The 24,785-nt window shown below is 51.9% G+C and overlaps 2 protein-coding genes across 2 annotated transcripts in view; one reads left to right on the forward strand and one right to left on the reverse strand.

The window, feature by feature from the left end:
• NME7 (NME/NM23 family member 7) overlaps window positions 1-932 on the forward strand; it is a 266,054-nt gene extending 265,122 nt beyond the window's left edge. The window contains exon 12 of the mRNA XM_047077044.1: window positions 597-932. Coding sequence (XP_046933000.1) covers window positions 597-629 — 33 coding nt within the window. The 3' untranslated portion in view covers window positions 630-932. The remainder of the gene's footprint in view (window positions 1-596) is intronic.
• ATP1B1 (ATPase Na+/K+ transporting subunit beta 1) lies at window positions 694-24,454 on the reverse strand. The gene is made up of 6 exons (XM_047077046.1): window positions 23,867-24,454; window positions 19,263-19,391; window positions 7,436-7,591; window positions 5,543-5,727; window positions 3,064-3,144; window positions 694-2,133 (listed from the first exon to the last, which is right to left on the reverse strand). Exons 1-6 carry the CDS (start codon window positions 23,961-23,963, stop codon window positions 1,870-1,872), a joined length of 912 nt encoding a protein of 303 aa, XP_046933002.1. The 5' UTR covers window positions 23,964-24,454; the 3' UTR covers window positions 694-1,869.
• Between the last annotated feature and the right edge of the window lie 331 nt (window positions 24,455-24,785).

Raw genomic sequence — 24,785 nt, forward strand, 5'->3', positions numbered from 1 at the left:
AGCGGGACCGAAGGGCACCCCCTGCTCCACGCCAGAGGCATTTCTCAGGGCCGCCCGGGCTTGGCCAGAGGCTCCCGTTCTCAGAAGTACGGTGCCACGATTTCAGTCTGATCTCAGTGTGCGTATTGCCCGTGCCGGCTTAAGTGATCCGGAGCCTCCGGCTCAGTTCTCCTGGAGGCTGTTTTTCAGAAAGCTCACTTTTGCCTCCTTTCACGCCACGGCGAATTTTCAAGTATGGCCGAATGAGAACGCAGGCCAAACCACGAACCAGAAAGCGAGGCGTGAACCTTCATTTACTGAACCTCAAACCCAACCTCCGTTTTTCAACTGCACCGCAGACTCTTTTTTTCTAAACAGACGAACCTAGGGAGACACCGGCAGGAACCAAAACTTCGCGTCTCCTACACTAGGCGAAGTTAACACCGCAAGATACTCTGAGCGTCCAGCTCTGAACCGAGAGCTGGAGTCTCGGCCTCCGATGAGCCTGTCGCTCTGGGGAGGGGCGCGCTCTCGTCCGCTCTGGCCTCCGGCCGGCCACGCGGGGGCAGAATTCCCGTGCGAACTAACGAACGCGTTCACGTGTCTTTGTCTTTCAGGTTCAGTACTTCTTCAGGATCCTGGATAACTAGCAGTAGAGGAAGCAAAGAAGTCACAGGCTGGGGCAGCCACACAAGACCGAATCAGGCACAGGAGGAACGTGTTCATTCTTTTATTGTCCATTGTTTTAACCTGACTGAATACAAGATCAACACTGTACTCCTGGCGATTATTATAGATGTTAGAACATGGATTTTGCACTGTAGACAACATTTAACACCGGTCTATGGGGTACTGCATTGCTTTTTATAAAGTCCAAAATAAAGATTTATTTTCAAACAAGTGACTTTGGTTTATTTCATACATTACACTTTTTCTTGCAGAAAAAAATAAAATTGTACAACTGCATAAATATAAAATTCTTCCACCATGAAAATGGTTAAAACATTCATAAAGACACAGCACCAGCGTGTGATGCCTCCAGAGAAAGGAAAAAAGGAAAGTAAGAGAAAATGTCCAAAGCGAATGAATGAGTCCTGTCACTTTGCCAAAGCGACAGGCGATCCAGGTCTCGTACGCGGCTTCAGAACATACTGGAGGACAAGGGGAGAACGGCAAGACGGCATTCGGTACAAAGCACGACACAACCCATCACCGTTTCGTGTTTTCTGTAGCGTCACTTAAAATTTCAAGGGCAGTTCCCCCACGACAGCCCCCCCCCCCACCCCCAGCCCCAGGAAAACAGAAAACACAAAGAAAGAAAAAGACCCGACACCACAGGGAGAGAGACTATGTATGGAGTGTGTTAAAAATGCTCACCGATGGGCCGTTGCCTCCGAAAGAGCCAAACCCAAAAGAACAAAGAAAAAAAAAGTACCATGCCAGTTTTATTCCCGTTGAGTATTTACACGGTGGACGGCAAACCTCGCTCACAGAAAGTAGAAAACAGATACGAGAAAACATGGCTTGAAAAACGACCAGGTGCACCTATGGTACCGTACACGAAATCAAACACACGAGGCGGCAATACTTAGGGGCCAGAAACACTGCTTACTACGGGTCAGTAATGGAATCATAATTTACAGTAAAAATGGGCACGTCCCAAGGCTCAATTTTTATTCTCCTTTTGTCATTTACAGTAGAATAAATATTTTGTTGCTATTGCTACACTTTAAATTTACATTCTAACCTATTAAATGCAGAAAGCTAGTGTAAAGCAGAGAGATTAAGTGTAGGTCCCATACGTATGACAGTTTATTCAAGACTAGTAGGTGTTTGTTTTTGTATCTTTAACTGTTTTAAATGGCTAGTGGGAAGGATCTGTGCTTGCGATCAGCTCTTAACTTCAATCTTTACATCAAAGCGTCCCTGGAAACGGTCCTTCTCGCTGTACCCGATGTTCTCACCGAACGCCTTGCACTCGATGCGGATCTCAGTGTCCATGGTCAGGTTGGTGAACTGCACGGCCAGCAGGGGCTGCAGGTACTTGGGCTGCAGCAGCTTGCCGTAGTAGGGGTAGTACTGCAGGGGGAAGCCGGCGTAGCCGCCCAGGCCGAAGTACTCCACGTTCCCAACTCTGTCCTTGTCTTCGTCTCGCTGCAAACCAGAGGGGCACAGGTTGTAACGGCTCGCGACGCGGGAACCCACGGAGCGGCGCGCAAACTGCCGCCCCGGGGCCGCCGCGCCTGCGCCAGCCTCCCCGGGAGGCGGGGGAACGTCAGCCACCGAGGACACGGCCGCCTCGCGGACGCGAGGGGAGGCCGCGCACGAGCACGGCCTGCTCCCCTGCAGCCGCGGGCGCGGTCGCAAAAGGAGCCTGTTCTCGCGGCGCAAGGGAGGGAACCGCGGCAAAGGCCAACCAAGCAGGTCTCCGGAGCCCGCACCCCGAGAAAGGGACCTGCCACCGAGAGTCAGAAAGCCACCGGTGGTCGCCCAGTGGATGGCGCTTCAGGGGTCTCCTCCCCGAGGGGCTTGATAACCGCCTCTCACTCTCTTGGCGTCCATCTACTTTCTTGGTGTAGCCATAACACGGGGCTGTTCCCAGACACCCCCCTTCCTCAGTCTGCCCTCTCTAAACATCCATCCGGCAGGAGCCTATTTTTAGGTCTAAGGGGAGCACGCGCTGGTACAGCTTTCGTTGTTTTTTCCAGAAAAGCCCACAACACATTTTTTTAATGGGAAACCGAAACGAAACGAAACAAAAAGCTGGCCTCGAATGTGCCACACGCCACGGGGGCCAGAGAGGCCCCGTGTGGGCTGGTTCACCTCTCGGTCCCGTAAACCAAGATTCCGGCTGATTCGACCCCGGTAATTCGGTTTCTTGTTCTCACGGAGAAACCTACGTACGGTCTGAGTCTTGTTACCGCTTTCTCTCAGACATTCTACCCCACGCCGCTACGGCTCGATCGAGGCCCGTGCCCGGAAGCGACAGGCCTGGCTTCCCCCGTCCAAGTTGCACCTCTAACGGGCGAAGGTCCCACCCGGTCTCCCCTCCCACCCCCCTTTGGTAACCAGGCGCCCCCTTACCTTGCCGGTGCACTGGACGGGCAGGACGTAGGGATTATACTTCATCACTGGGTACGCCTCCGACGACTCATTCTTGGGAGGCTAAAAATACAAACCCACGCCGGTCAACGAGTCTGTGAATCGGTTCCCACGACTTCTGAAAAACCCAAGGGGGCCTGGAGCACAAACGGGCACCCACGGGGCACGAAGAGTCAACTCCGGTAACAAAGCGCAAAACACAAGTCCGTGCCCGCGTTCCGCGAGGCCACAGCGAGGCTGCGACGCGGCCCGGCGCCACGCGGAACTCCCAGCGTAACCCAGGGTGACAAGCGTTCCTCAAGGACGCTGGAAAATAAAGGCCAACCCGGCACTAATATTCCTCATTAAGAAGGTCATAATAATTGGACGGAAAGGTTGGTTGACATTTGTTTTGATGAAACTTGGGCTTCCCTCCTACCCCGTGAATAAATCATGCCACCCGGTTCCCTCAAGCAGGTTTTTTGGTTTTTTTCGGTTTTTACTTTTCCCTTTGACTCTCCGGGAGACGCGCTGCCATTTAAGGAGCATTTCCAACTCTTTCTGTCAAGTCCTATATGAAAACCAGTAAAGGCAGCTGGGCCCCGCGTGAAGGGTCTCGTGAAGGCGCGAACCCCCTGAAGGGGCCCAGAGTACACTCTGAACATCCCTGCCGCGAGGAACCGTCTAGAGCGCTCCCTCCTACAGCCCCGGCCCCAAGCCACCTCAGGAGAGGTGTGATGAGCATCGTTCCCCGAAGACAGCCACCCGCTTGCTCCACCAGGTCAGGACGGGAGTCTCGACAGGAGACGTAACACATACACAGCCTAACCGAAGACAAAAGGGGCAATTCTGCGAATCACTAGAGAACTACTGTTTTCGCTGCTCTTTGTTGTAGAACACGAGAAACCGACCATCTAGATCGGACTCCCTCGGACCTTTCGGCCAGCACCACCACGACCGTTAGAGACACGAAGAGAAAACGCTGTTGATAAAGAAGTTGCCAGAACGTATCCCTCTGAGGGCGAGGCAACAGGCACCTGGAGGACACCCTGGGGTACCGCACCCTCTGACAAGAAGAATTCCTAACGACAAGAAGGGGTGATGAATTAGAGGGTGGCAGCGGGTGGAGACCAGAGACAGGACAGGACAGAAAGAGGCGTCTTCCCCTCGGGCCACCGCACCAATCCCGTTCGTGGCGGAAGAGCCGGTTGGGCTAGGCGAAGAGCTCCCTGGCGGATGCGCCCCAGCCGGAAGTGTGACGGGCCGCTTCTCACCATCTCTCCTCCGTCACATCCTGACTCCAGTACAAAGAAGACTGAAGTTCTGTCGGGAGCGAGGTGCGCCAGCTTCCGTGGCGGCAGGGCCGTCGCGTCGGCCAGCCGGGCAACCGTCCATCCCACACACCCTCTGGAGGTGGTAAAGGAGTTTGAGGCGCCCCACTCGGTTCCGTCAGAACTTCTCATCTCGGCCTCGGTTTTCTTTTTGTAAATACGAGTCGGGAGCGGCAAGCGTCGTGGCCACAAAGTAATGGCATAGAGCAGAAAGCGAACGAACGAGAGAGCCAGGGCCCGGAAATGAATTTAGGTTTGCTCGTGTCACTCAGCACCCCGCAGTCAATTCCTATCAGAATTAAAAACTCGGGGCGCCTGGGGGGGGGGTCGGTCGGTTAAGCACCCGACTCCTGGTCTCGGCTCAGGTCACGATCTCACGGTTTGGGAGTTTGAGCCCCACATCGGGCTCCAGGCTGCCAGCGTGGAGCCTGCCTGGGATTCTCTCTCTCCCTCGCTCTCTGCCCCTCCGCCCACTCGCGTTCTGTCTCAAAAAGAAGTAAACTTAAAACCAATTTTTTCTTAAATATTAACAATTGAGAACCCTGCATGGAAGGGTGGATGCGGGAGAGCTGCGGGAAGCAGCCTCACCGAAGGGAAAAGCGCAGCTCTGTTTCCCCTGACCTGAAGGACAGAGTGAAATAACCAGTTTTAGAAGAGCAGAGATAACACCAATACACTTTCCCTTCTTTTAAAGAGTCAACTATCACCACACCTAACGGCGAACGATGGCAAGGTGCCATTTTTCAGTGGCCTCAAGTCCCGTTTACCCACTCGAAGCTGCAACAGTATCCAAGGCCAACACCACGGTTATCAGAGTTCAGCCTGAATGGTGTCCAGCTTCTCGTTTTGCAGGGAAATCTCATTCAGTACCCACCCCCCCAAAAAAAAGAAATAAAAAGGATGGAAGGAAGGAAGGAAGAGAAAGAAAGAGAGAGAGAGAGAGAGAGAGAGAGAGAGAAAGAGAAGAAAAGAAAAGAAAAGAAAAGAAAAGAAAAGAAAAGAAAAGAAAAGAAAAGAAAAGAAAAGAGAAAAGAAAAAAGAAAAGTCACCACTGAGGAGACTAACCCTTCTTTCTATGCTCTCCTCACACCTATTAGATGCTCTGCCCAAATGAAAACGGCTCAAGTTCTATGACTTCAAGCATTACTTGCCTTAGGTTTGAAGCCCAGAACTCGGTTGAGCTTTATGAGGACACACGGTTTGCCCTCTTTGTAGCCGTAAGTCTCATCGTTTATTCCGGAGCAATTTCCCAACCACTCGAGCTTGAACCTGCACACTTTCCGCTCTCCCCGTTCGTTGTTGAATTCTCCCCGTTCCTTGATTTCACTGGGCACATCTGGAAACACAAACACCGTGCTTACAACATGCCAACGACTCCCTCGGCGCCCCCGAGAAAGGAAGCGGAGAGGGTCCCTCCTGGTCATGACGACCCATCAAGACCGGGCCGGTCTGCATTTAGTGCTCGGCCTGAATGAAGGCACAGATTCCCAGCAAACCACCTCTGGTCTCACGGACGCGGGAAACGTCTTTTACCCAAAGCAATTGCTGGTAAATGACCCCGCGTCATGGCTTCACGGGGCTTTGATGATCGGGGCGTGATGTGTGGTCTGTGGCCATGTGTCTCTTCCTTTAAATAACGGGTGACTCAGCTAGTGAGGAGACTGAAAGGAAACCCGATCACCCGTCAGCCTCACTGACACAGGTCAACATCACTGAGCTCATGAACAGGGACATTACAATTAGAGCACAAATGAAAAGGAGCATCAGTAATTTTCAGAACTGGGAGGCTTCTGGTCACAGCTGCCCGGCCACGGCTAAGCCGCTGTCCGTGCCCCTAATTAGCAGGTTAAACGGTAAGGAAAGAATTCTTTTCTTCCTTTTCGCCACTGTTCAAGGTTTAAAAACAATTTTTTTTTTTTTCAATGTTTGCTTGTTCAAGCTGGGACTTCTTCCTGGCATTTGTTCAGCTGAGAAATCGTAGTATTTTTTATTCACAGCCCGTAACAAAGCCAGAGAGAGAGCGCACGAAATAGAGAATTCAGAGTTAGTACAAAAGCATCCTACGGGAAACCGATGCAAATGCCAAAATTTGTATATATTTCTAAGGTCACAAGTTAACTCTTTTTCTTTCAAACGGTCAAGTGCCTCAACTCAGTCCACCTCCAGTGAAGTGATTCACCCTAATCATCTTTCATACAGGCCTTTAACATACAGGCCTTTGAGTTACCGCAAAGTGAGACGAAAACCCCCTTTAAGTCCTAAGGAAAAAGGTAGTGAAAATATTTCTTTTAAATTACTCTTTTCCGGATGGCTTAACGTGACAGTTCGCCCCATAAGGAGCTGGTGTTGGCAGGACAGGAAGGACAGGCACCACCTCGTAACTCAGACGGACATCCCGTCTAAGTGGGTACGAAAACACGGCTGGATAATGCACACGCCAGGCAGTGTATTCCGGCCACTGGCTTAATGAAACCAAGAGCCACCCTTCGCCATTCATCGGTCATTTCCTCATCCAAATGCTCGGCTACCGGAGATGTACTGCACCAGCCACCCCCAGCAGGGTCTAGGAAGGCCTCTACCCTGGCCAGACATCATCCTCTATCCGTATCAGTGTAGTTACGGCCAATTATGTCAAAGAGCCATCGCAAGAGAAGGCCCTGGGGGCCGAGGCAGAAATCGGGAAATATAAACAATCGTGCCTCTCGAAATCAATGGGTGTAAGAGAACCGTAACTGTAATTGTGGTCTGTGAGTCGGAGGGGTGCCTGGAGTGTTTTTAAAATAAGATGCTTTTCAAATGCTGATAATCGTTAATACTTGAAGCTACATTGTTTCTCCATTGCATCCAAGCCTAAACCATAAAGTCTTCTCGCTTTAAAACAAAAAAAAGAAAACAAAGAAAAAAAAAGAAAACAGTGTCCTCTCGTATGGCCAGGGTTCCATCATTGAATTACTTCAAGAGTCGATCTTGCGATTGTTAGATAACAAATAGAAATGGGAAGTAAGAATGAACCAACCACAAACGTCCAAGATGAGTCTACTTACTGCCACAATCTTCAAAAATCATTTCATCCTTCTGGGCTGAATCTTTGTACTTCTCCAGGAACCTAACTATGTTGAGCACATATGCCTCATAGCTCTTGGGGTCGTTCGGGCGAAAGGAAATTTCAGTCTTTTGGATCTGAGGAATCTGTGTTAATCCTAGACCAGGTAGAAAAACACAGAAAACTGTTAGTAAGAAGGCAGTCAGCCAAGATAATCCCAAAGCAGGTTCACAACGTACGAACCATCCTTCACTCATCGCACCTACTAAAAAGAACAGGTTAAATTCTTGCCTCTCTTGTAAAATCACTTGTGTGGCACTTAGATTAAGTACCTGAGTACCAGTGACGGCGTCTTGCTATCCTAGATCATTTTACTTACTCAGCAACACTGCCTGATAGGCATTATCTCCATTTTATGAATGAAAACACTTACTGCACGGAAAGGCTAAGCGCCTGGCCCAAGGTCACAGAGAGGAGGTGGAACCAGGATTTCGATGTGTGTATGCAGCACTCCAGAATCCTTATGTGGCCAACAGTCCCACATGCTCGTGGTCAACAAGACGCATACCCAGCTCGCACGTCGAGCAGGAAGCTCGTTTCCCTGACTGCAAGCCTTTGAGCACAGAGGTCTTTGACTCCTTCTTGTAAGGAACAGATGACCACCCCAAACTCTACAAGACTCCAGACTACTCAACGGAGTATTTCTGTGCATCTTTTAACCCAAATTGGACGAACTTGGCATTTATGTGCAGTTGCCATCCTTGCTTTCCATTCCAAAAGCAAGTGGGTATTCTGAGCAAGTCAAGGGCCAGTGGTAAAAATTCGAAGTATAATTACCCTCCCTGGATTTTCACTCTTTTAACCATTTATTTAAAAAATTTTTTAAAATGTTTATTTTTGAGAGAGAGAGAGAGCGCGCGAACGGGAGGGGCAGAGAGAGGAGACACAGAATCCGAAGCAGGCTCCAGGCTCTAGGCTCTGAGCTGTCAGCACAGAGCCCGATGTGGGGCTCGAACTCACAGACCGTGAGATCATGACCTGAACTGAAGTCGGACGCTTAACTGACTGAGCCACCCAGGTGCCCCTTAACCAACCTTTTAGTCTTTAATTTTCAAAAGCCTCTGCCATCACAAGACTTCCTAGATAGGTATTTGAATAATACTACACAGCACTATAGACAGGGGCGATGAGTGGTGGTGACTCAATCCACTGCCTTTTTTTTTTTTTTAAGTTTATTTTGAGAGAGAGAAGAAGAGAGAATCTGAAGCAGGCTCTGCACTGTCAGCAAGGAGCCCGATGCAAGGGTTGAAGCCACGATCATGACCTGAGTCGGAATCAAAAGTCAGACACTCAACTGACTGAGCCACCTGGGCGCCCTTCAATCCACTGCTTTCTAGCACAATTGCATCACCAGATAAGATGCAAGATGCCTGGTTAAATTTGAATTTCAGATAAACCATCAATTGACTTTTATAGAAGTATGTCCCACGGGGCACCAGGGTGGCTCGGTCAGCTAAGGGACGGGCTCTTAATGTCAGCTCAGTTCATCATCTCCAGTTCGTGGGATTGAGCCCCTTTTTGTCAGTGAGGAGGCTGCTTGGGACTCTCCCTCTCCCTCTCTCAGCCCCTCCCCCACTCATGCGTGCACACGCATGCGCGTGAGCTCTCCCTCTCTCAAAACGAACGTTAAAAAAAAAAGTTATGTCCCATGTAATATTTAGGACACACTTCTATAAAAATCGACTCGTGGTTTACCTGATGACCAAATTTAATTGGGTGTCCCGTATTTTGTTTGCTAAACCTGACAATCCTATTCTAATCCTGGCTCCAGACCCCAGACCCACCCTCTTTGTGTTGGGCACAACACCCCCAACGTGCCACCTCACGTCACCCCGGGGGCTGGTCAAACCTGCAGCCCCACAGGCTTCGCGCCAGACCTGCCAAGTCACAACCTCTGCGCTAACGACCCTGAAGGATCCTTAAGCCTCTTGGTTTGAGAACCGTGGCTCTGGGGAGTTAGAACCGGAGAGTGGTGATCGTGACACAGGCACGACGAAGATGAGAGAACAGGAACTATTTAGCGGCGCCATCTTCGAGGCAGGAGGACAGGCAGGGGCTGGGCTCGACGGCTGCTATTGTTTCTAGTGACTAAGGGCGGCTCCGAGCTTCAGAAATGCTTAAATACCGGGGGAGGCGCAGCTCAGGGGGCAAGTTCTTCCATGCCTGCACTTCCCTAGAAGAATGGGAAAACTACGGATGAAGACGGGAAACGTGTGGGGCTGCCCGAGACCAATGACTTGATAAGTGACACGAGCAATCAGCTCAGAGAGGACAACGCAGGACCTGAAGAATCCAGGGGGGTGGAGAGCTGACAACAGCGATGGAGAAGAATCCAAGGAAAAGTATCGGGATTTGCTCACCCAACAGCCATCAGTTAAAAGTAAACAGCAAATGCTACAATTAAAAATATATTTTTTTAGGTTCTTGCAAACCCTAGAAAAACGTTTGCATGACTAGCGCGATTTAAATCCACTTTTTCCTACATTAAGCGGTGACCATCTGTAGCACAAAGAGACAATATGATAAAAAGTGGCAGAAGGGGCGCCCGGGTGGCTCAGCCGGTTGAGCGTCCGACTTCGGCTCAGGTCACGATCTCACGGCTCGTGAGTTCGAGCCCCGCGTCAGGCTCTGTGCTGACAGCTTGGAGCCTGGAGCCTGCTTCGGATTCTGTGTCTCCCTCTCTCTCTGCCCCTCTCCCTGCTCATGCTCTGTCTCAAAAATAAATAAACATTTAAAAAAATGGTTTTTAAATGGCACATACCTGCAAAAAATAAAATAAAATAAAATAAAATAAAATAAAATAAAATAAAATAAAATAAAATAAAATAAAATAAAATAAAATGTGAGTGGAAGCTTCCGCTGGGATCTCATGCCTGAGAGAGTATGGTCAGTAGGACGGACACCCCACTAAAATGCGCAAGGCCGGGGAGGGGGAGCATTCCTGGTTGGACTTAGAAACCAGACCTTTCAATGGAGGGGACTAGCCTGGACTCGTAGAAGTGCAGGGTTAGGCCCAAGGCCAGAGGTTCACCAGAACCCCGGGGGGACAGGGTGTTTTCCTGGAATAACCCCGCAGTCGGCAGAGAATGCGGCCTGATGGGCACCGACCCCTTGAGGCCCCGGGAGAGCCCGGAAGCCAGAAGACAGAGGCACACGCCTTCCCCTCTGTCCCGCGTCCCACAGGTCTACTGACATCCACGTCAGGGGCAGCGTGTGATGGGGGCGGGAGTGCGAGCAGAAACCAACATCTGCACGTGCAGGGTACACGGCGTTTCCAGGCTTGGGGAGAAGGCAGGAGACGGGGCAGAGAGAAGGGCGAAGAGGAGATCAGTTATCAGAAAGGCAGGCTCTCCCCTAACCTTCGGGAAGGTGGTGGTGGGGAAGGGGCCGCCGGCTGAGCGATAAGGGACAACGGTGCCGACTGCGGTCCCTCGGCAGAGCGGCTGACGAGGCAAAACTCAAAATGCTGACAGAAGGTCAGCGAGCCTGGCAGAGATCTGGAGAGTCTCACTCGGGGGCTTTAAAGGAGGAAGGTGAACCTCGAAGGGCACACTGACAGTACACGGCAAGACTTAATCACGAGGGGCGTCCAGCGCCGGCTGTCCCGCCCCCTTCTGCGGTCCCCCTTCCCGGGGCCAGTCACAGGGCAAGGTGCCATCTCCGGGACTGGGTGATGTGCTCCTCGGATCTCCCAGAGGCAGAAGGACCGCGGGGACAGACGGCAGCTTTACGCAGAGTGCTTCTCGCGCCCTCGTGCTGCCAAGTCCAAGGTCTCCGCTATTCGAAGAGGCCGGGTGATGCGCGTGAGACCCCAAAGCATCAGCCGTCCTGACTCAGTGCTCCGGGATCTTATGAGCAAACGGGCACAGCTAGTAAGTGCATCTTTCAGGAGCCTGGGACTGATGGCCAAGGCGAAGTTCACGCTCAGCCAGAGACAAACACCAGTGATTCCCATCAGCAAGCACCCCTGTGGTTAAGCGTCGAATTTGCGGAAACGGCGGACATTATTACTGCACACCCAGGGGCATCGCGGGCCCAGCAAAGCTGTACGCACCTGGCCTCGTGTGTCTCTAGACAGGGCCAAGGAGAAATCGTGAATATCACGTAACGGAATCCCACCAACTTCCGCCCAAGAGCTCGAACCCTTCGGTAAGTGTGGCTCACATCTAAGCCCCACGGAGCCTGTGCGTTACCGTGTGAGAGACACAGCTCGGAAACGCGTGAAAAATCGGCGACTCTGAGGCCGAGAAACCAAGAGGTAAAATAGTTAAGCACAGGGTCTTACAATCCTGTGACGTGCCCAGGTGGATCAGACCTTGAGCCAAAGTCACTGCCCTGTCCTTTCCACGTGAAGGGATACCACAGCCTTGGGGGAGAGGGAGGCCAGCAGCGACAGACCGACCATGCCTTCCTGTCTTTTGTAGGCTAAAGTCTCCCTTTGCAGTTTCCGAAGGATCTTGAAGGTGTAACTGCCCTAAGCTTTAGTGACCATCCTTTTAAGATACCCAACTTCTGATCTAAAGGTCGCTTCCAGAAAAGAAGCATCCATGATTTGGATCAGGCCATCAGTTCCTCTCTCTAACCCCTCGTCTATGGAGCACATACAGTCAAGTGGGGGCACGATCAAGTGTCTGCTCTCACCCCCCCGCCCCACCTCCGAGGCTGGGCAAGGTCTCACTCCATCCCCCACCAGCTCTGCCTCCCCTTTTCTTCATCCAGAGCTTTCTGGCCTGAGAAGTTCTTTTCCTGGAATCTCTCGGACATCAATCCCCTCGCCTATTCTGTTCTGGGTGATCTTAATTAGGAGAGGTCTCTGATGGGATCTTCTCCAAACCATTAGGAAAATTCCGCTATTCAAAAGTAATTTCTCTACAGCAATTAGATCCATACAAGAGACAAATGAAAAGACCCTTGACCTGGTATCGAAACCCTTTAAATCATTCACTTCACATTATCAGACTCATGGGAAAAAAAGAAAGAAACGCAATCGAATTTGGCAACTTCGTTATTTGGAGTCCAAAGATTTCACGGACACCCTCCAAGGGCCACGTGAATCCCACCTTGCCGACCGGTATTCTCATAAGTTGTGTTCACACTAGACTGGATACTTTACTCCACACTGGCCACTCCTTCAGGTTGTTTAGTCAGAACTTTAGACAAGGATGAGCTTTGTTTCCAGTGGTAACTCCCAGAGGCCAAAGATAGCAGAACACCCAATCACTGGCTTGTGGTCTCAAATGATATTCCAGGAAACAGATACAACCTTTTGCCTCGCCAGTGTTCTGAACTTGAATTGACATTGACCATGCTGAGTTTTATACGGCTTTGCCCTGATGGGGCCGTCGGCCTTAAATTACATTTTGCTTGTTATGTGACAAAGCCACCTAGAAGGACTGAAAGAATAACTTACCTACGTGAAATTTTCATATTTGGTTTTTTAATGAGCACGTTAGCTTTACATAAGAGTTGGGAGTTAAAACAACTACTCTTTGGCTTTGCAGTTGCTTTCCAGAGCTACACTTGCCTTTCGTTGGTTCCCCGTCTCTTGAGCAACAAATCGGGAGAACATTCAGTTTTTGGCTTTAGTAGGTGTTCATAGCAGGAGGTGGGGGGTGGGGGGTGGGGGACTGGCAAGTAAAAGAAACGAGAAGAGAAAGGCTTTCCAGTAAGAATTATTTTTGTTTCCAAGTAGGTTTATAATGTAGCAAGTTTATGAATTCCTCAATCTAACTTGTGAGTTTGAAGCATTTAAACTAGAATATGGCCATTGTAGCCTTGTGAAGCTTGTGTAGCCTTATTCCAGTGAATCCGGAAGCACAGCTGCCTGGACCAGTCATTTAATACACCCCACAGTCACCAGACCGAGAACTCTAAATAGGCATCATTTTCCACAGAAACCTCCAGGAGGGCACCCATGGTGACTAATGAGGGCACACAAGGCAAAGAAACACAAATGTAGCCGTGCACACAGTTCGTGCATACCATTTATCTCCTGCACATTCCAAGCTGATGAGTGATTTGGAATTTTAAAAAACTGGGGGTATGACGTTGGACAGAATCTGGACACGTATCCATACGCACACATGCACACACACCATCTTCCCCCTTCAACATTTGATTTTTTTTTTTTTTTAATTTCTGCAAGGTAAGTATCGATTTACCTAACAAAATTCAGGAAGGGCACAGGAAAAAAGGTGCCTCTGTGCTTTCTGGAAACTAGCAGCCTTGGCCTCGCCTTCTACGTAGGCTCAGCTTTTGACTACGACCTGGGGTCAGCCACAGTCACATCAACACCCTCCCAGAGGCCAGAGAATTTGCTCCCTTTGAAAAGTCTTTTAAAGAAGAATTGTTGGATTTTCTCTAGAGCCTGCCTGGATGTTCAACAACGCCTGGCGTGAGGAAATCTCTCCTCCCGTCTAAGCTAAATGCCACACGCTTTGGTGGAAAGCCCTCCTGCACTTCTGGAATCACCCTTTATCATCAGACTCTTACCTACGGTCCTATGTTCACTTTCAGGTGAACAGAGAGAGCATTATTTAGTTCAGGGGACCTTGGAAGCACAACTAATTTCATAGGGACCTGTCTTTGATATTTTATAGCTCATAATTGTGCTTCTTCCTAATAAAAGATACCAACTTTTATAATGGGAAAATATAGACAGACAAAATGTAAACAAATAGCCAAACCCTACTATCTTACATTAAGCTTTTCTGTTGAAGACCGAGCTGAAGAACAAGCGTATGTAGCAGATTTGACTCATCTAGATACGAAACGTAACGTTCGCCAAGTGGCCAATGACCTGAAGTAAGATATCCAACGTATCTGATGATGTCCATTCATGCATGCACGTGGGAAAGGACACACTTTGCTGATCGGAAGCCCGTAGATGATAGACATCCCTACACTCTCCTTCGTCTCCCCAACTTCTCTCGCGGCCTGTGTGGGATGGGCCCTGGGGTCGCGAGATCACTAGAATAAACGCCCTGAGCAGCCCAGCCCATCCGATGTCACCGCAGGCACCGTGAGGCTGGTGCTCCTTCCACAACAGAGTGCGCCCGGCACAAAAGCTCTAAATGAAATTGCACGGATTCAGCATTTTTCCCCCGTTATCCCTCCATGGAATTTGTTGCCTGGTCCTGTTTGTCAGAGGTCACCGCTCTGCTCACTTGTCTAAAATGAGCACCCAGAGTGAGGCTCACTTTTCTGTGGCTCCAAGAACATTTTTAAGTTAATCGTCAGGCGTCCTGTGTACCCAAGAGCTCACTTATTAGTTGTATCTTGGTCTTCAGAAACGAAGAAGGGCACAGGCAGGTGGGCTGTTGAGGCCTAACGGTGAGGCGGGGACACTCTCAAGAATGAGAGTCTGGAGTTTGCCGCCCTAAACCCAAACTGGGCCCAAACTAGGGATCTGGACAGTAGCTTCTGGAAATCTCAACTGCCACCAATGCCAGCTCATCAAGAGCCCCAAACTCTGGGGGCAAGCTGGCAGGATCCCTCTGAGGGAGGGAGGAGAGGAGGAGGGAGAACGTGAGAGGCGGCCAGGCCGGGGGAGCCCCGTACGTTTGTCGTGTCGGCTCCCAGATTACAACTCAAGAGGATCTGATGGAAACAGCAACAGACAGACAGACACACAGACTTTAAAGCCACTCTATTGGCACTTTGAAACAGCAATTCACCCAAAGTATAAGGAGGCCACGTGTTTCCAATTCTCCCCCTTGAAATTCAGAGTTTGAGAAAAATAAGCAGACTGATGTCATGATTCCTCAAGAATTCTGCTTCATTACGCTGAGATCTGCACTACAGCGCCCTGTTCCCTCTCACGGTCCAAACGAAATCACAACTGCAGGGGGTGCCAGTGTGGCCTGGGCTGCACCCCCCCCCTCCCACCCATTCTGGGTACCGTGGCACCTGTTAATAGTTCTTTCGGCATCCCCTATCTCCACTTCAAAACAAAAAGAAAAGCCATCCCCACGAGCTGGAGAGGAAGAAGAGGAACACACACCTGCTTACCAGGAAGCAGGGCGGCTGGGAATCTCCCCAGACCGTGACCTGCACTTCATTCCCCTATGACTCCGGGAGCGGAGCTGGGGGAGGGGCGGGCGGGTGGAGGAGGGGACTCTTCCAGGATAGCGCCCGGCAGGCAGCAAGGGGCAGGCAGCAAGGGGCGTGGGGGTCACGTGGGGGACCACGTGGGGGAGCGGGGTTGGGAGCGTGGGCAGGTGCGGGCCCCGTCCTCTCCAGGTCTGGCAGGGAACACAGTGAGGGGATGCCACCAGCCACCGGTGGGGACTTCCCGAGAGGGTCTCCCAGGGAGAAAAGCATGGCAGGGCCGACCCGGCCAGCGTGGGTATTTTGAAGGGAGCGGCTGGAGTACAGAACAAATACAAGGTCACTTCGATTTACTTAAAAAAACCTTTCAGCAGGTTTCCTAATCCAATTTCTCCCAAACGCTTTTCGTGGAGAGCCAAGATGCTGTTCACTTCGTGAAACCTGTGTGGACAAAGCATCCCTGAGGGGTCACCCAGGGCTCAGTCTAGAAATACTGAATTCAGTACCTGAGAGGAAACCGCTGCCTCCAGTGCAAGAACAGAAGTGGCTGCTAATAACTACCCTTTGTTTCATGCCATGAGGCTGGCCGCTAGAAGGTCCCATTCGCTTTACATACACTTATTAAATCCTCACAGAGTAGGAGTCCCATTTTACAGATGAGACAACTGAGGCTCAGTGAGATGAAGTAGGGCACGGAATGGTGGGGACTGTGTCCACCTTCAAAGTTCCTGCTTTTCCTTCTCAGGTCAGCTTGACAGTGGAAACCTGTACCGTGGCTTATGAACTTGAGGCTGCTCTCGTATTTAGGTCAAGCGATGTCAAGTGGCCGATCATCAACCATTTCTGACTCACAGAACAATTCGGTGTATTTCAACCTCGTGTGGCAGCTGAAGCTCTCCCCGTGTGCCCTCCAGGCTGTGGGGGCGACCCGTTCCATTATCCCAGAGCAACACGACGACTCTGTAAGGAGGGTCCCAGGCACGAAGGGCCACCATCGCTCAGGCCCAGAAACAGCACGCTATCCTTTTTTCTCCTTAAATTTCACCTCCATTCTGTACCTTGGTCCCCCCTCTGAGACTTTCACGTTCGGCCTATCAGCTTAGCCAACATTACAGTCAAACCCAAATGTCCCGCACGATCGCCACCCTTTCATCATCACCCTTTCATCGGGCCAGGATCGCACGTGTTACTTAGACGAGATCTAGTTACAAGGTAGCGAGGCGTGCTCACGCTCAGAGTGAGTCAGGCGGGCTCGGTGCTCCTGCCTCCGACACAGCTAATAATAGCATCGATAAGTCCGTAAATCTTTAAGTGATGTACCAAGTCTTTCCCACTCACTAGCTTCGTTTGACTTAGCATGCGGGGTTCGTGAAATCTACAACTTTCACGATAACGGAAGCTTGGAGCTACCAACACTGAAGCCGAAAGATCACCGGGGCATTCTTCCGCAGCGTGTTCGGTCTGCAGACCGAAGGAACAGCCTGTCAGAAACAAATTCTTGAGCTCTGCTCCGACAGATGCCAGGGGGAGGGGAGGGTCCCGTTGGGGTCCCCTCGGAGCACGCACGACGGTCCGGGATGCACTTCTCGCCACCCAGGGCTCTGCCCACCTGGCCTCCCTGCTCCAAGGCCACTATCATTTTCAAACGAGCGTCATGTCCCTCGGGAAGGTGAGGGTAAAAGGGGCTGGGCCTAGACGCTCCTGGCAAGGTGGTGGATGAGGAAAAAAAGAAATTACGAAGATAAAGGGCCCAGGCAGCAGGTCAGGGAAGAAGGGGATCCGAGGAAGCACTTTTCCTATGACTCGGGCCAAAGAACGGGAACGCATATTTCCACAATGAGACACCAGCAGTGCTCTGGAGAAGCGACGGCCTGTCAGGTCAGCCCGACTGCTGAGGACACTAAATATAGGGACGAAGAACGTGCCTTTTAGGAAGGGGCTGAAGGAGGGGGAGGGAGATGGGGAAAGAGGGCAAGGACCGAGCACCTCGACCAGATTTGCGAGGCAAGGTCATTGGCAGGTCCCCGCTTAAAAGGTCTGGCACTTTTAGCCTTTTCTTTTTGAAAGTGAAATCACCCTTTCTGCACAGAACGTGAAGAAAGGGTTTGCTTTTATTAGGAGGCTGACTCCCCACGGTTTATACAGACAAGGAGCGTTTTTTTTTTAAGGCTAGGAAATTAAACGCTTGGCTTTGGAGTCAACCTGCAGCTTTCAGTTGGAGAACAATTATAAAGTAGCATCGTAATCAAAGAACCGCTTTCCAAGGGCTTACAGAAATAAAAGAAAAATAAGGGTCTGCACAAATTTATATGACGCTTGCTAATGCTACCATAAAAGTCGCACCAGGAGAGGAGATGCCATGCCTTCCTGTCCCAAAAGCCGGCATACAACCTGTAAAGATCCTACATTTCTCTGCGCACACCAGCGCTTCTACTTCAGCCTTTCCACTCACCTACCGATTTTGGGAAACAGTTGCTGGAAATTGTGGATTATCAAGCAGGTTCAAGTTGTTTTATATTACTTACTCGATTGGTTCCCCCCGCCCCCCCCACACACACACAGCTTCCAAAATCCCCTAGATCTAGATCTGGCCACGTCTATGGTTTTCTAATAGCAGACGACTATTTGACTTGGCGCTGGCCACCTCCGTGTTCTGGAGATCTTCCTTGGAGTCCTTCACACCCCAAGAAGGAGATGGGCACAAGAAGTTTGCAACAAACTTCTCACACTTGACCAAGGCTGCTCAGGGCCATCAAGACGGCCTCCAGACTGTCACCTAATGCAGCTGTTACTAAACACTTGCCAGGGAAAATGGAGAGGGGACACGTCATCGCCACCCCCCCCAGTGGCAGCCTCAAGGTCATTTACAACGCAAGAACCCGGAAACTGCGCAACATTTCCTGTCTCTGGGTCCTCCCGACAATGAATTTGAGAAGAGCCAGTGAGCACGGTCGGGTTTGTGGTCGCCCTCCTGTCTGGTCTTCCTGCCAGCGTCAGGCATATGGGCAGTGGGCCTCCCCAGGGCGCGGTGACGGCTGTGCACAGCTCCCAGGTCACAGCTAAAGGAGACAGTGAAACTGCAAAGTGGGTCTAGACAGCCAAGTAGTAAGACTCCTACTGAACAAGCAGGTACAAACACAGAGAAGTGAGAGGAGAGTGTGTTGTCGTTCAAGGTCAAGCTAAGTCAACAGCAGGTGGGAGAATGGACTCCTGAAGCCGTGGCTCCTGTCCCTCCGGGTAACTGGCCACTTCCGAGCTTCTCATCATCCCTAAAACTAACTTCGTCTTGCTAAACAGGAGCTGAGGTGATTTGTTTTTAAAGGATTTATCGGAGTCGCAGTCCCCTCAAGAAAGTGAAAAATGCGCCTGAGCCTGAAGGGCCGTGTAGTGACCCCACTAACTGACCTGCTGGGCAGTGGGGGAGGTCGCGGCCTCATCGGGAGTCCCGCAGCTGGGGAGAGTGCAGGCTTGGGGGCGGGAGGGGCGGGGGGAGGCTCTTCACCCCTCACTGCAGAGCTGGGAAGACGCGGGGGAGCCCCAGAGCTGTGTCTGCAATGCGGGCAGGAGGCCTGGCCACAACACTGAGCAGTTCTGCGTTTTCCTATCAAACCAGGCTCGGTCTACCAGCGCGTTAACAGACAATTTTCAGAAAAATGTTTTCTTGCGTGAAAATGTGGCACCCGTCTTTCCCGTGGAAGAGCTGAACGTATTCGCGTTACCTGGGGGGGCCACCCGGTCCTGGTATGTGGGCTGGAATTCGCTGATGGTAAGCAGCATCACTTGGATGGTTCCGATGAAGATGCCAGCCAGGCAGCCATAAAAGATCACGTAGAACAGAAGGATCTTAACTGCAAGGAGGACAGACAGAAACAGAAGGCTGTGAGACAGTCACACCCGCAGAATGAAAGGCTAACCTCGGAGATGAAGGGACTTCCTTCCTGCCTTCCCCTCCAGCCTGTCTTTGGAGTTTCCTTTTCTGACACTGATCCAGAGAGTGGACCATACTACCCCCCCACCCCCCACGGTAGGGTAAAAACAGACAGGCAGCCCTCTGTTACAGAGTGTGTGTGTGTGTGTGTGTGTGTGTGTGTGTGTGTGTTGGGGGTAGGTAAGGGTAAGAGGAATGTTCTGCTAGAACTGAGATTATTTACAGGAAATAATCTTTCTGCCTCAATAAAAAACTGTTCATGAAGATCACCAATAAAATCTAGGGCCATGTCTGTGTGCTTATGCAATGCATCTCAAATATGACACTATACTCCCTTAGAGACGTAGGTTTTCTTTCCTTGCTTATCCCTTGACATTTTGAAACTACAATCCAGGCTCTGCGGCTTCTCCAAACATTCGAACGCCTGCAAGTTTTTCTGCTGGGATGGGGCAACGAATGCCGAGAAACCGCATGAAGCTCTTCTGCGCTTTTCTGTCTCCCCACCTCTTGATGTGTATGACGGACTAAACACACTGTGTTTTCCTTCAGGGGCGCCAAACAAGGAGGAGGGGTAAAAAAAGGAAAAACCCTGTAGTAAAAACGGCAAGCGTATTTTTATTCCATATTCTGCCTGGACCCGCAATACTGACTGGCTCGACGAGCTGCATTTTCTTTTTCCCACAGCTAGCAGGACAGCAGGACACGGGCTGAGCTGGCTGCAAAAGCAAAAACACACGAAGCAAAACAGCACGAAGCCCACAGACGGGAACGAGGCTATCAGTTACCGGTTTACGAGGATTATCTCCCCGATTAGCCACATAGTAACAGGCTGTACTAGGCATCGCCAGGCAGCCCCGAGCCGGCCAGCGACTCGCCTTGAACGCAGGAATGGGAGCAGGCGAGCCGGAAGGTTACCGAGTCCGAAACAGGACTGCGCGAAGGAGCCTCGGGTTACTTCTCAAAACCTCCGGATCTCAGGCGGTGAATGCTGGGGTCCTCGGGCAAAAGTCCAGAACAAAACAGAACAAAAGCCTCGTAGAAAAGAAGAGGCGGAGGGACGGAGGGAAAGAGTGGGCACGCTGTCACAGGAGGTAGCCACGTTGCCCTTGACCTGCATTTCAAAGCCCAGCCTTCCAACCAGCAAGTACATGGTTCGGGAAAATCATGCTGGAGCGTTAGTAAAACAATCCAAGCCAAACGCACCTAAGACCAAAGTGTTTAATCGTTACCCTTTTTCTCCTCTATCAGGAAAAAAAAAAAAAAAAAAAAAAAAAGAAAGAAGGAAAAAAGGGAAAAAGGCCAGGCCACAAGCAAAAGGTAAGAAAAGCGGAAAGACTGTATGATCCGGAGCCACAGCTGCCCGGCTCAATCACTGCCTCCCGGCAGGACAAGGGTTAAGTGCTGCATTCTGTATCCAAGCAGCAGTAGGCAAATGGTAAGGCTGTGACGTCAAGAGATCTGGAAAATTTTCCAGCGAACGCGCTCCTAAGAGGTGCGAGAGCTGGTATAACACGGTCAGCAAGGAGCTGTTGCAGCCGCTTTTTCTGTGGCCCCCCACCTCGTCTCGGTGCTCTTAGCTTAACTCCACTTAGCTCTCCCAACAACTGGAGCCATTTTTAATGCTCATTCCTCGGACTCCACACACCTAACTCTAATGACTTACTTAAGAAGGTACCTTAATTGTGGCTGCAGCTGAAAATACAAACAGAGCCCTGGGAAAATTAGTCCTTTTGCAGGCACACTGCTGATGAAGCTGACGAAGATCCAGCCTTTCCCTTCTTTTCCACAGCATACCCTGAGAGAAGCGAGGGATTTTTCTCTTTTGCTCCAAGATGTCACTTAGCAAAATCTCCCCAGTTACGGCTGTGAACCAAGGTCACCTGGTTAGAGGAACGTGAACGTCTGGGGGGGCCATGCGGGGGGCTCACCAGCACGCAGGTGACCAGGGGCTGCTCAAAAAGCTAGACAGATTGTACCAACTGGCCAGGGTGACACAGAAGGTAAGTTTTACAGGCATTTTCCCCTCTTAAGCAATGTGTCTTTAAAAAAAAAAAAAAATACAAGTAACGTAGAGATTTCCCAGTTAGAAAAAGAATGAGTACCCTTCAAAGGGTCACGGGCACAAGGAGACTGGCATCTGGGCCCAGCGGTAAACATAATAAAAACCTACCAATGCCTGCATTAACTTAATGAAAAGGTGGAAACCGCAGGTGATTTGCATGCTGCCATTTCTCCAGCAGGTGACAGGCAAGGCTCCTGCGTCCATCTTGGTGAAAATCTACCTATAAGCAAAGCCGAGCCAAGGGCGACCTGCCCTCGTCCCAAGGGCATCCATGTTGGGCCCAGTGCTGGAAAGGTAGCATTTTGTCCACAGGGGACAGCGACTGCCGCCACTGTCTCTGCTACGAGAGAGTCTGTCGTTTCTTACGTTGCCAAAGAAGAGACAAACGAGTGCAAAACCCAAACTGAATTTTTAGCCCAGCACCTGTACCTTGGAAAACAGAAGCTAAGATGAGACGGGCAGAGACAGGAATCCCGGCGCCTGCATTCATAAATCAGCGTCTTGGCACCTTGCTGGACGTGGGGTCGAGACGCCAAAATTAATACACACACGCGTGTGCACCCATTTTCTCTCACACATGGGAGGTGCTGCCCCATTAAATGTCAGCTTAAAGAACAAGTCTGCCCATCCTGCCTTACCTTCTAAAGCAAATATTATTCTGGAACTGGAATGAGGAAAGAAATCTATTTTACAAGAGGGGCAAACAAATTTCACAATATGCCCGGAGTCCCAGGCAGCCCCTGACCCACGACAAGGCTGGGGTCCACCTGCCCGGGCTGGAGCCTCCAGTGCGTCGGGGAGAAGGGGGCCCCATTCCGCAGTGCATCCCCGAGGCCTCGCTCAAGTGAGGAACGGCTAGATCGCCCTGGCAGGGAGCTGGTCACCCCCCACACACCCCGAGTTCTTCAGGTTTTCCCTTCCATGTTGAGAAAACAGTGAGCTATCTTTATGCCAGAGAAACCATGGCAATAATCCCACTGAACAACACAGCCTCCTCTAAGATCAAATAAAATAAAAAACACAAGCTAAAGGCCCTCACTTTAAAGACCTACGTCTACCATGACTCAGAATACCTATGCTGCTTCCTTGTAATACCTTGGAATGCGGTTTCACCTTGACTAACCTTGAAGTGTGATGCATTATTAACCCTTTGCTTTTCAGACAAGAGAGACCCAAGACAGGCTGCGTTTTTTTTTTTTTCTTCTTTGCAAAAATCATACATCTAGCTTCTTCCAATTCAAAATGTCAGCCAAGCACGGTTTCCCTGACTCATTCTCCTGTGATGGCCACAGATCCTCCCAATCAGGAACACCGCATCAGCCCCTAGCCAGCGCACCCTCAGTGGCTGCAGCTGTGGTGGTGGTGGTGGTGGTGGTGATCCTCCAGAAGGAGGGGGCAGTGATGCAGGAGGGGGGGGGAGTTCCCTTCTTCTCTCCCTTCTGCAGTCACGACTCTTCTGCATTTGCCTACAACTCTGCCCTTCAAAATGACCTTTAAAAAAAAATGTCACCCTTCCGGTGGAGGGAGGCGGAAAACAAGGTATCTAATTTTCAACGAGGGGCAAAAAAAAAAAAAAAAAAAAAGTCCATCCAGTCAAGCAACAGGCTGCCCCAAATCTTGTAAGGTGGGCTGAATTTGCCTCTGTCTATGCCGTTTATTTCTTACACTAACCTTTCACGGTGATCAACCCAACCTACTGATTCCGCATCTGTGTGTGCAGACATTGAAAACATCCAGACTTGTTTCGGGGCTTCCTGGGCCACTTCTGGGCTGTAATGACTCCAGAGGAGGTCACTGGGGTAAAGTCTGGGCACAGCCAAGAAATACTGCAATGTGCCCCCCCCACCCCCGCCGCGCCTTTTGAGGTACATATTTGGACTAGAAAACTGCTATATAACACACAAGCTCGCCTGCATCCGATCCGGTTACCATCGTGAGGTTCTCTCGCCGCCTCAAATCTCAATTTTTAGGACTTGGGACATTGACTACGGGGACAGCCAAACCTAGTCTCCCAGGGCCTGACCATTCCCAGGAGGGAAGGGCTCGCGCGAAGCTCGGACAGATTGCAAATTACCAAGAAAAGACCGTGGCAATCCGTAGAACCTTCTGCCCCGCGCGCTCCCGCCCCCACCCCCGCGCCCATCCTTGGGGGCCCCGCATTCCGCACCGGATGACAAGCCCAGGCCCGCGCGCCCGGAGCGGCGCCCGCCGCCGACCCCGCTCCACCCTGGGCGGCGCGAGACCTGAGAAAGGTCCGCAGAGCCTGCGCAGGGATGCGCCGCCCGGGCCGGGGAAGGCACCGTGGCGGGGAGAGCCGCGGACGCCGTACTTACACCAGCTGCCGCCGGTCCTGCCCAGAAACTCCTTCTTCTCCGAGTTCCAGATGAATTTCTTCCAGCTGCCCTCCTCCTTGGCTTTTCCGCGGGCCATGGTGGCGGGTCAGCGGCTGCCGCGGGGGCTGAGGGTGGGTGAGTGCGGCGCGCGCCCCGGCGTCCTCCCCGGCTGCTGGTCGGCGGCCCCGGCCGGGCTCTCCGCAAGCTGCACCCGCCGCTGCCGCTGCGGCTCTCCGAGTGCCAGACGCGCGCCGGAGGGGCAGAGGCAGGAGCGGGAGGAGGGGGAGGCGGCGGCGGGGGCGGAGGGAGGGGCCGCGCAGGCTGGGCGGCTCCGAGCCCCGCACCTATTGGTGGGCGCACGGCCGCTCGCGGGCTCTCTTTGGTCCGCCACGCGCTCCTCTTGCCCTTGGGGGTTCGGGGGCTCAGCGAAGCCGCAGCTGCCGCTCCCGCTGCCACTGGGGCCGCGCGCGTGCTCGGCCCCCGCCTCCGGTGACCTCTGCAGAGACAGGCAGTGGGGGCAGGAGAAAGTCAGAGGGAAGGACGGACAGACGGACCGCGGCGCGGCCTCCGCGCGCCCGCCACGAGCCGAGAAATTGGCTCAGGGCGCGAGCCCTACCTTTACTATATACCGCGCCGGGGCGGCCCGGGGCCCCGCCCACTAGCGGCCCGGCTGGCCAATCGCGGGCGCGGAGGAGGCGGGGCCTAGGGCCCGAAGGGGCGGGCGCGGGGACGGCACAAAGGAGCCGCGGCCGCGAACGGGGAGGGCTGGGGCCCTGGGGCGCGAGGGGCGGAGGGAAAAAGACGCGCGCGCAGGCGGCCTTGCGCAGCCCCCTCCTCTGCCGTAGTGAGGCGCGGGGCACCTGCGTCGCCCGGCGGCCCGCAGACGCCCGGGGACCCCGGTCCAAGCTGTCCTGATCGA

This window comes from Lynx rufus, unplaced genomic scaffold (assembly GCF_022079265.1).
Source record: "Lynx rufus isolate CCGP_SWC_20201006 ecotype Redwood Valley unplaced genomic scaffold, mLynRuf1.p SCAF_15, whole genome shotgun sequence".
Taxonomy (NCBI): domain Eukaryota; kingdom Metazoa; phylum Chordata; class Mammalia; order Carnivora; family Felidae; genus Lynx; species Lynx rufus.